The sequence below is a fragment of the Palaemon carinicauda genome, chromosome 1, assembly GCF_036898095.1.
Source record: "Palaemon carinicauda isolate YSFRI2023 chromosome 1, ASM3689809v2, whole genome shotgun sequence".
Lineage (NCBI taxonomy): Eukaryota > Metazoa > Arthropoda > Malacostraca > Decapoda > Palaemonidae > Palaemon > Palaemon carinicauda.
The window spans coordinates 238,961,345-238,972,870 of NC_090725.1; the positions used below are offsets into that span (position 1 = coordinate 238,961,345).

General features: G+C 41.5%; 1 protein-coding gene across 1 annotated transcript in view; it reads left to right on the forward strand.

Moving 5' to 3' along the window:
* LOC137644361 (uncharacterized) overlaps positions 1 to 11,526 on the forward strand; it is a 16,127-nt gene extending 4,601 nt beyond the window's left edge. Inside the window, exons 2-6 of the mRNA XM_068377349.1 lie at positions 6,281 to 6,372; positions 6,876 to 7,010; positions 8,711 to 8,835; positions 9,019 to 9,126; positions 10,914 to 11,526. Coding sequence (XP_068233450.1) covers positions 6,291 to 6,372; positions 6,876 to 7,010; positions 8,711 to 8,835; positions 9,019 to 9,126; positions 10,914 to 10,991 — 528 coding nt within the window. The 5' untranslated portion in view covers positions 6,281 to 6,290 and the 3' untranslated portion in view covers positions 10,992 to 11,526. The remainder of the gene's footprint in view (positions 1 to 6,280; positions 6,373 to 6,875; positions 7,011 to 8,710; positions 8,836 to 9,018; positions 9,127 to 10,913) is intronic.

An 11,526-nucleotide genomic window follows, 5' to 3' on the forward strand; every position in this document is an offset into this window, starting at 1 on the left:
CCCTGATCCGAGAATCTGGCACGACACTGACATACCATATAGCCACAAAGAGATAAAAGTTGATGACAATTCTCCTATGCTTATACCTGTCGAATTCGGGTTTTTTTGTACTTAGAATTGAAATCAACCCATCTCCAAAATTGTATCTAGTTGGTATGTTTGTACTTGGCTTTTTATTCATGATAAATTTTGCATGTTTAGACGTGCTTTCACATATTTAAATAAGCCATACATTATATTACCTTAATATCTGGAGTGGGAAGAGTGGAAGGAAAAGGAAACGCTACCACTCCACTATTCAGCATGGAGTAAAGGGTTCCAGTCGTAGCAAATTGTACACATCAATGGACTTGACTGAAGTCTCTCAGACAGTGTGATGTAAGTTGCACTGCACCTTTCACACACCACCTTCCAAACTTGACTGACTGTCATATCCTTGGAGAACACCAGAGAAGTCCCCATCCTCCTGACCTTTGTAGACTTGGGAGGGGCATCTCCTGCTGACCAGTAGGCTCTTCCGATTATTTCCCTTAGCCAAATCGACAGTATTCTTAGACACCGGCTTATCCACTCTCACGGTGGATACAAAGAAGCTCTTTATGGCCAGTCACAGTCTCACCGTCCTAGCCAGGTACTCCCACATGGCTCGGACAGGGCTCAGGAGAAGGTCCTTATTGTTGTCAGACCTTGCAATGGAGGGGACTGAAAACTCCTTGAACATGGGGATTTATAACACTATTCTGTTTTTTCGCCACAAAGTAGGGGACAAACCGGTACATTGGCTCCTTCCACCCTTTAGTGTGGCACACTTTATAGGAGAAATTGTGTATCTCACTAACATGATGAGACTAAGGTTAGGAGAAAGACTGTCTTCAATATCAGGACTCTGTCCAGGACGTCTCTGGAGGGCTTAAGAAAGGGCTCCTTCAGAAAGCCCTAAACCTTGGCTAAGTCTCCATCTGGAGCCCATAGGGACTTGAAGTACAGTAGGAAGTCATCAACTGGTACCATCTCCCAAACGTTACCCAATTGCCTGGCTGCCCTCCTGGAAAGGCCTTCCCGACTAAGGGGATTTTGGATAACCTCCACCCATGAAGGGGGAGGTTTTGTAGGGCGACATGGAACCTTCTGAAGTGAGGCTGCCTCAGGAGATCTTCCCGTAATAGGAGAGACAATGGCTCTTGTACCTCAACTCTTAGGTCCAGAAACCATTCCTTGTCTGACCACCATGGCTTATCTGGCCCCCATTGAGCTACCAATGTGAGACTTGTACGCTTTACTTCCCGGAGTCTATTCAGGACTTGACACAACAGACTAAAGGGAGCAAAAGTGTATGCCTCTAGACCGTCCTACAGATGCTGAAAGTCTTCCTCCATGACTTCTACCGGTTCTGGGACCAGCGAACATAACATTGAGAACTTCACATTAAGCCCCATTGCAAAAAAATCCAGGGAGGGGGAACCCACCATGGATATCAGTTGACTTGCCACTGCCAGGTGTAGGGACACTGCCGGGTGTAGGGACCATTCCGTACTTAACATTCAGCCCCTCCTGTGGAGCATGTCTTCCATCGACTTGCAGCGGATGTCCTATTGGACTGGCTGGAGCTTGATCCTGCCCTGAAACAGGATCAAGCCATGAGCAACCCGACACAGAGGGTCCAAAACTTGGGGACGTCCTTCCCCCACTTGACCCTGAGGAACTTCCTGTTGGGTGGGTGTACTGGGACTGAAAATATACATCCTTCAGGTCCATGGGGATAGCAACTGGCAGTGGGTCAAAGGCGGTTGGACTAGGGGGCAGAGGTAACCTCGGAGGAGGAGGGCCGTGTTGCTGAAGACCAACCTTCCGACAACAGTCGGAGAGCAGAATCGCCTACTAAGACAGGCAAACAGGCTTGGGGCGCAGGTCCCTGGAGCAATGGTGACACTCGGAATCCAGGGCCACTACTTCATCTGGAGGAGAAGCTGATGAAGAAACTGGAAAAGGAGAGTGGCCTGTCCCACTCCTGTAGGAGGGGAAGGTAGCGGCTTGCTCCATGGGTTCTGCGGTCCAGCCAAAGGAGAGTGTCTCCATCCCACTCCCGAGGAATGGGGAGCTAATAGTTCCGTTGCCATCCCAGAGGAAGGGGAGGTAGCGGCCCACACCGTGGTCTCCGCGGGCCATCCAGTAGGACAGTAGGGAGTTCTCTGGCCCTACAAAGGCCCCATCTAGACTGGAGAAAGTTGGGATGTGGCCTAAGACTTGGGCAGGCTCAGAAGTAACAGGACTTCTTGCGGGTGCCCAACCAAATCTCCACTACTGAGGAGCCCTTTGAGGAAGGGGAAGACACAGGGTCGGCCAAGTCATTGTACCCTCAGATCAAGGCGATGATTCTGCAGAAGGCAGAAGACTCGTCTGGCAAAGCCTGGTACTCTATTGGAGATGAGGGCCGGTTCCTGGTGTGGCCCTTAGGACGGGCAGAGTGGGTCGCAGCAAAGCCCACTGTAGCGGGCAGATCCGAGGCGGCGAGAGCCGTGTTACAGGTATAAGGGCGTTTCACTTCCGCTCGGCCCTGGCAGTCAAAAGAGTAGTAGCGGAGCCCGCCGTGCCATTCAGACCCGAGGCGGCAGGAGCCTTGTTGTAAGTAGTGGATCTAACTCCCCTGGGTTCCGGCAGTTACGGGAGGAGGAGGGGCACCCATATCTGGCAAAGCCGAGGCGGCATGGCTGTGAAGCTTCCATTGGGCTGCGGCGGCGGACATGGGGTGAGGGATGCCTATGCGCAGGATGGGGCCCCATTGGACTAGTGCGATGCTTGTCTCTCAGCAAACGACGACCTTTCTGAGAGAGGCCAGAACGGCTGCAAGTCCCGCTGGAGGAACCTGAAGGGTACGTTGGAGTGCTTGGCCAAGTGCAGCGTGCCAATCCAAAGAATTCGGGACATTCTCGGAAAGTGAAGGAGGCCTCAGGGCGGCTGGGGCAGGCCTGTGGCCCATTGACGACTCACATTTCTGCGATGGTGGAGGAGCAAACGACACACACGAGGTCCACAGAATGCTAAGGTTGCGGCAAGTCCACATGTATCATGTACTCAAGGGGGTCCCTAGCAATGCCTCCCATAAGGATGTATTGTGTGCTCGACAGGGGGTCCCTAGCGATGCTTCCCTTGACGATGTATCATGTGCTCAAGGGAGGGCACTAGCAATGCTGCCCTTAAGGATGTATCATATGCTCAAGGGAGAGTCCCTAGCGACTCTTCCCCTGTGAATGTACCATGTGCTCGAGGGGGCATCCCTAGCGACACTTCCCTTGAGGAAGTGTCATGTCCTTGAGGGGGTCCCTAGTGATGCTTCCCCTGAGGATGTATAGGCTCACCTGATAATTTCTCTTTATCAGAGAAAGTGTTTCTGAATACTTTCTTCCCGATCGCCAGGATCTTATGAACAAAAGGAGTAGAATATGTCCCAGATAATTGTTCTATTAGAAAGCTCCCACTGCCTTAGCCTCCTCCCCGGATGTGGTGGCCAAGGATTGCTGGATTACAACAGGGGAATCCACTTGAGGAGCTCGTTGCAATCCTTCGAAGAGAAGAGTCTTGCTACTGGAAGACGAGTGGGATCCCTGTCCCTCTGTAAACGATGACTTCTTGGAGGGCGGTTAAAGTGGCTGCACGTTCCTCTGGAGGGACCTGAAGGGTACATGGGGGATGCCCAAGCAAGTGCCCGGTGCCACTCGGAGGAATTCACAACATTACAGGAAAGCGAAGGACACCTCAGGGTGGCTGGAGCCATCACATGGTCCACCGATGACTTTGATGTCTGAGACGGTGGAAAACTGAGTGAAAAACACAAGGTTCTAAGTTCTCTTTTTGATACCGGCCCCCTCGGAACACTTGGTAGCCCCTTTCCCAGTTGCCCCATCCTTAGAGGGCGGCACGGACTGCAGGCTCCAATATCAGGGGAAAAATATAGGAAAACCACTGTGCGGCTGGTCCTCCTCAAGATCTTCTCCTACCAATGGGGAGGGGTGGGGGGCACTGGACTGAAACGGGGGAAGCCCCTCTGAAGAATCCATCGTGATCTGGAGACGCGGGTGTGTGTGGCCGCTCCGTCCGAGGACATGAGCGAGGGAGGGTCCCAGGAGAGTGACGCCTATGGGTGTGATCCCTGAGCCAGGAGTGGGTCAGAGAGAAGTCATCCAGGGCAGGCCAAACTGAGGCGGACGGAGTAGAGCAGAAGACGACCAGACATCTCTCTATTGCTGGGCTCCGTAGGTCCCAGGTAGCGGAGCATTTGTGAAAAGTACAGGAGCACTCATGGCCCCATTCTCCTCGACGACCAGCCCGTCACGTAGCAGGAACTGCCGCTGATGAAACCCCACGAGGTCCCTTGAAGAGGCGCCCAAGATGGCTGGAATACCCACGTTCCCCAGTGAGGCCATCACCGAGAAGCCTAGACTACCCACATTGTCCAGAAAGGCAGGCTGTGAAGTGGCAGGCACACCCACATGGTCCATCGAGGGAGCTGGAGTGGTCAAGAGGCCCGCTGCTGACTACGAGAACAGCAAGGAGGAGGGGCAGGGCGGAGATTGCAAGGGGTGTCGGACTACGACGGGGGAAGCCGGTTTGAAGACCCCGTTGTGACCTAGAGATGCTGATGGGTGCCCGCTCCATCCGAAGAAACAAGAAAGGGCATCGAAGATGTACGAACGCGAGGCAGGTCGTCCGTCAGTGAGAAGGTACCGACTCCATCACCTCCGTGTGCGAAGCGGGTCGTCAATCGGTGGGGAGATAGGGGCTCTGTCCCACTTCTCCTTGACGACTTGAGCGGTTGCGTCCGATAACAACAACCACTTCAGCCGAAACCAACGTCACCTTTAGCAGCACGTCCTTCTGCGGCGGAACATCTGGAATGATTGTTACACAGTCAAAAGTAACATCAGTCTCAGTAATGTGCTCAGACTTAGCACTAACTAACCTTGATCCCGGCTCTGGCCGGGGACAGAGGAAGATCCAAAGAACTTGGAGGAACGATTTTTCTTAGAGCGGAACTGTCCTTTATTACTTTCTGCTCCTTCCACGAGGAACAATAAAACGCCACACACATACGACTAAGTCCCTTGAAAACGGGGTTACAGAAGTTCAGCCACTACGAGTGAAGAACGTACAAGGACCCACGAAAGAAAAACACAAAGAAACGTAACACAAAAGAAAAAGGTCGGACAACGGAAGACACGTCGACTAGAACAGTGATGAGGATCTCTACTCTAGTATGACCTGATCTAGGGCATGATGAAAGCTGCCAGATGCGTGATGCTTAAGAAAATTGGGGAGGCCAATCGGATTTTTCTGGTCGTAAATGGAAAGATATCCAGATCTCCTAAGGAGGAAGTTCAGAGTAAGTATATTGCATCAGAAAAAAATTATATATTCATAAATCGTTATTCAAACTTTTCATAAACATACTAACTAGTTTTTTGCGTTACTACTACTATCACACCTTCATACACAAAGGTATGAATACTGTACCAAAACGACAAAAATATCCTCTAAACTCCAAGTAAAACCTATTTTCTCAAATAACGTTTAGCATCATTACATATTTTCATGTTCACTTCTTTTATATAAAAGCTTTCACATCACATTACTTTAAATTCAGGCTTTGTGGGTTACATAATCTATTCTATAAAGCCATATCAGAGTTTCTCAGTCATACACACTGCCTCATATACGATTAAGTAAAAAGACGTGTGAAGGAACGTTACAGAAATCCATATACAGAATTCAAACCTTCTTTTCAATCATTTATCATTTCCTTTACATAATTCCCGTATATAGAGAAATGGTGAAGTTCAAATAGCATATAAATGAAGATAGATAAGAAACGGCACACTTTCGATTTCTAAATATCCCCACCCATGGGAATAATAACAAATATAAAAATCTGACACAAACTCTTGACCAATTTCAGAAGCAAAAGAATGTTATTAGATAAAAGTCTACCATAAACCACGAAGGATGGTTACAGACGTAGAGATCAGAAAGAATTATAGAATTTCTTAAGAAAACTATCACTATGAGAAGAGAATATGGCTTGGGTAGTGATGAGAGATCATTAGACGTTAAGAAAATGCCAATGGAGTAATATTAGAAAATAACTATTGCATATAAAAGTCACAAGTAAAAAATGGCGAATTAAATTGTGAATAAAGCCTTGGCACATTCTGAAGAATAAGACCAAATAGAATAAACTGAAAAAAAAACATTATTTATTTACAATTATTGAATTTTTCAATTACAGCTTTAAAAAGATGAAATTCCTAGGACGGGTGGTTTTGATCTCAATGGCAGCAATGGTGGTTTCAACAAGTTTCGGGAGAGAAAAGAGACAAGGTTAGTACTATATATATATATATATATATATATATATATATATATATATATATATATATATATATATATATATATATACATATATATATATATATATATATATATATATATATATATATATAAATTTATATATATAAATACATATATGTGTGTTTATGTGTATACATATATAACATGTATATACAGTATGTATGCATATATACATTATATTAAACACACACACGTACATATACTGTATATATATATATATATATATATATATATATATATATATATATATATATATATATATACATATATATATATACATATATGTGTGTATGTGTGTGTGTCAATGTATATACATGAGGAAACAAAACGTAAAGGAACACAATATTTTCTTTTTACTTTTGGCATTACCATTACATTTCTTATAACCCGATACCAATGCTATAACCTTTGAATATCATCTGTTACAAAATTCAAAGTAAAGTACAGTATTTATCTTGACACTTTCTTCGCAGCTAACTCGGATGACGTTTTGGGCGTCGAAGAGGCATGTAACACCATAACAAGACCCGCTGCCGTAGTGGCGGAGGCCTTCGCACCTGGCTGTGCCAAAGAGAACAATTTCGTCATCCAAGAAAGTTTGATAAAACGTAAGTTAACAGATTTTGCTTTTTTTAAATTGGCTACTCAAAGCTAAATAGGAATATCAAACACATCTAATTAAATCGTCCAGAAAAATGTCGCAGAAATATCCTTTATATTTACGACTCCTCTGGATTTGGCCGGCTTCCTAGAAGAAAACATAGTTCTCCAAGAAAATAAGAGCCACGGGACAGAGAAAACGCCTATAAGGTTTGTCTCCATGAAATATCATGATTTTGATTTATAGATTTTGGGTCATATGGTCCGACTTAGAGGTCGGGGAGTCCATAAAGAGTCGAGAAGTAACGGGGGGGGGGGTTTGATCTGGCAGTTGCGCTAGTAAGTAAAAGTCAAGAAGTTAGACAGCAAAATGGAATGAAAGAAATGATAAGGGAGGTAAAGAAGTAAACCCCTTGGTAATGCCTACAGGGATATGCATGAGGTGCAGTAACGGCTCAACACCCACCCTCCTTATTGGAGTTATGAAAGATCTTTACAACGCAGCCCTGCAATTTTAATTCTAAAACGGTTAACATTTTCCATTTCAATTCAATTAATTTCTAATCAAGTATTCCTTTTATTTACTGAGTTTCGCCTGACATATATTCCATGATAAGCCTCGATGTCAGCAATCATCACCACTGCATACGTAAATTTTTCCTGAAATGATGCATATTTGAACTCTGACTCTTTAACACATTTCAATATTTAGAAATGTACAATATTTCATCTAAATACTCGAAGCATATAAAAACACTTCTGCATCAATAATATTTCCTAGATCTTTAGAACCATGATTCAACTGCAAAATGATTTTCATATAAAATAAAATCTAATAACAATGATAATGCATGGCAAAATATATGCAAAAATTAAATTTTCCCATCATAGGTTCCACGTTCCGTTTACACGATTCATTTGCCGTGAATGAAACTGTTAAAAAAAATTTAATTTTAATAATTTTTGCTCTTACTTCCAACAAGTATCGTCCGAACGGCCTGCAATGACTATCGATATAATCGTACAAAACCTACATTTTTTTTTTATGACGATACAGTGCCTGCTATGCAAGTCACTAGCTCTCAAACATTTTCGCCCTACATTCCTATTATTTCATCTTCCATAAATTTCAGCATGGATGCTTTCACCTTGAATGCCTCACATTCAAAGGAATAATATAGAATTTTAAATTTAAAAAAAAAACTCGTACTGTGAGTCAAATGATCGACAAGAACGGTTTACGCATAATTAAGGTAGAATAGCAAAGTTAAGATAGACAGACTCTGTTGGAGAAAACGGGGTGAATAAATGTCTAAAAAATAGGACATGCGCATTTGTAAAGAAAGAAGGGCAAAGAACAAAAGAGAAAAGAAATGAAAGGTAGGTACAGTTAAGGACATTGAAAGGGGAGGGAGTAGATGAAGAGTTTCTAAATTCTTGTTTTTTATTTTTCTGGGAGAATAGTAAATGGGAACAAAAAGAGAAAGTGGTAAAGTGAAGAAATGCAAAAAGGTTGAGTTTTAACGACATGGTAGCAGAGAAAGCAAGGTATAAGTATGCTCAACGAAGATTGTATATCTACTGTATACAATGCTTCTTAATGAATATATTGTTTATTATAAGCATCGTTATGGTACACTCATTGATCCTAGACAAGAACTTGAAAGAGTATTCTTCATATATTCAACGCTTATAACATCCATTTCAGAGTTTGTCGTGAGTCCACAGTCTCAAAATGGCTCGGATTATATGCTAGATCTTTTATCGCACATGGAGGTCCCAGAAGAGCTATACGACACCATGTTTGACTGTCTCGTTCCTAAAATGACACTGGTAGGTACTCCTACTACTACTACTACTACTACTACTACTACTACTACTGATAAAATAATAATAATAATAATAATAATAATAAAGACTATGGAAATGTATCTATTTTGTAATATAACTATAACAATAAAATAAACCCAATGTATATCTTTCAATAATAACTATAACTTTTTGTTCTCGTTTTAGAAAGTGCGTAATTTCCTCAATTACCATCGAAGCGCAGGACACCTCGAGATGGCCGTATCTTTCTCTGATCTCAGTACCAGCTTTGATGACTGTGACCAAAATAATGGGGTAAGTTACTGTGTGTTTCTGAAGAATTTATGTAGCTGTGTAAAAGATGCCCAATCTACCACAGGCTCATCCAATGCTGGCGTAGCTTTTTATCTTGAATTTACATGTCTATAAAACCTATGTATCAATTGGCTAAGGATGAAAAGTAAAGTATAATGACCAATTAGGTCACCCATATGAAGGGTAAAAAAAAGTTATTTAGATGGTGTATCACATGAAACCATTCATGATGTACACAAACTTTGTACATAAACTTATTACGCTACATAAGATAATATAAATAAAAATAATTGGACAGGAAAACTAAGTAACGATAAATGCAAGGAGTTCATTGTATATAGATTCAATAGTAAGAAATAAGTGCCCTTTGAATGCTGAAAACTGACACCCCCCAAAAAAAAAAAAAAATTAACAGCTAGTGTACTACTTCAATGGCAACAATAAAAATATCAACATAACATACGAACTCTCAAAACGTTTATGTCATTCACAGTAGAAACTTGCAAATTTTATGGTGTTTCCTATATTGAGAGGAATGAATGACTAAAAAATTGATGTTTTATATAAGGACTTTAATACGTATCAATTGGCTACCTTTTCCAAACAGTTCGATTGCTACTCTTTTTCTTAATAAGCAAAATACTTTACTTTCTTGCTATTTAAACAATACGAGATACATACTTGAGGCTACAAGAATGGTATAACACCAACTTATGCAGGTGTATCCGGAACGCCTATTATTTGCTAATAGCACAATTGCTAATATCACAACTTTAAATATGGCTGGAGAAACGTTTCTTGCTCTTCCTTCAAATATTCAGGTTGTCTTCCGTGACGACATTGTACGCAAAGAGGACAATATTGAGACTGCATTTGGCAACAAGTGATGTCACCACTTTAATTTTTACATGTCGGATTCCATTCCCTTTCACTCATAAAGGAAAATGGATATCTTCAACTACAACAGATCTTACATCTTATAATACAAATGTTACTAGAATAATTGAATAATCAGGGTCTACCAAAATTCAATATATATTTACTCTATAATCAACAGTAGGTTTTTGTGTTATTAGGAATATATCTAAATTCGATGCCTATCTTCAATCTATAAAGATTTTGAGAACATTACCACAGTCTCACCACAACCTATGCTATTGGTGTGGTGATGATCCACATGTATTTTTTCTCATTAGATTTTTTAAAACAATCAGGGATCATTTCTGTTTGGTCCTTCAATTTCATCGTTTGGTAAGAAAAAAAAAAGGGGGGATCATTTCTGTTTGGTCCTTCAATTTCATCGTTTGGTAAAAAAAAAAAAAAAAAAAGAGAGAGAGAGAGAGAGAGAGAGAGAGAGAGAGAGAGAGAGAGAGAGAGAGAGAGAGAGAGAGAGAGAGAGAGAGAGGGGAGAGATTTCTAGGAGGAGGCATTTATTTATGCTGTGATGCTTTTAACACTACCGTTGATATAACTAATATTCTAGTAATTTTAAATCATACAGTTCTCTCTATGGTGATAAAAATACAGTAAATCTGAACTCCTTCTTCTTGATAAGTTGAACGTATATAAGAAACAAGATATTTTTTTATACCTTTGTTAATCTTAGAAGTTCTACTAGATACATTAGCAATCGATATGATTTCGGAAATGTCTAAGTTGATCTAGTGTGAAGTGATAGAAGTAAAAATTATTACAAGAGGCAAAACGTGAAAAATATTGTTGAACAGCATGCTAAAGTATATTGATTTATAAAATATGATTTCTAATTTACCTTTCATCTTCAACAGACTGCCATTTTTGAATGCTACGAGGAAGCTTGTGTTTATTCCCTGAAGTCAGCCCAAACTAGTGTGATATCTTGGTAACAGATATTAGATAAAGGTTCTCATATTCACAAAATCATGCAGATGGTGTGAATTTTATCCTTGGGCGTTGATGCTTTATTTTGAATTTAGCTTTATTTTGCTGTCCCAATTTTTATCCGTAAATTAGTTTCTCACTTGTAGTTATGGTCAAAGGATGCCATGAGTTTTTAGAGATTTATTGTCTATTATCAACCTAGTTAAAGGTCTACTTTCATGACTTCTACAGTAAGTCAAAACTGTTGTTTTAATTCTAATCAAATTTCTGTGATAGGGTCAAGTACATATGTTGAGATTGCTTACCATTGGTCAAATGAGTGTCATATATTCTACCCTTGGTGAGGTATTACAGTCATATTTTGTCTAAGTGTGTGTTTACTTTTTACCTTTGCCCATGTCTAGTTCTAATCGTTTTCATAATTTTTAACCTTGACCCTTAATCACCAGAATAACCAAATATTTACCGGTTGGTAAAGAAATGCAGCTTTAGCTTATAATTAAAATATTTTCTAATGTCGCATGTATAACTTTGGAATAA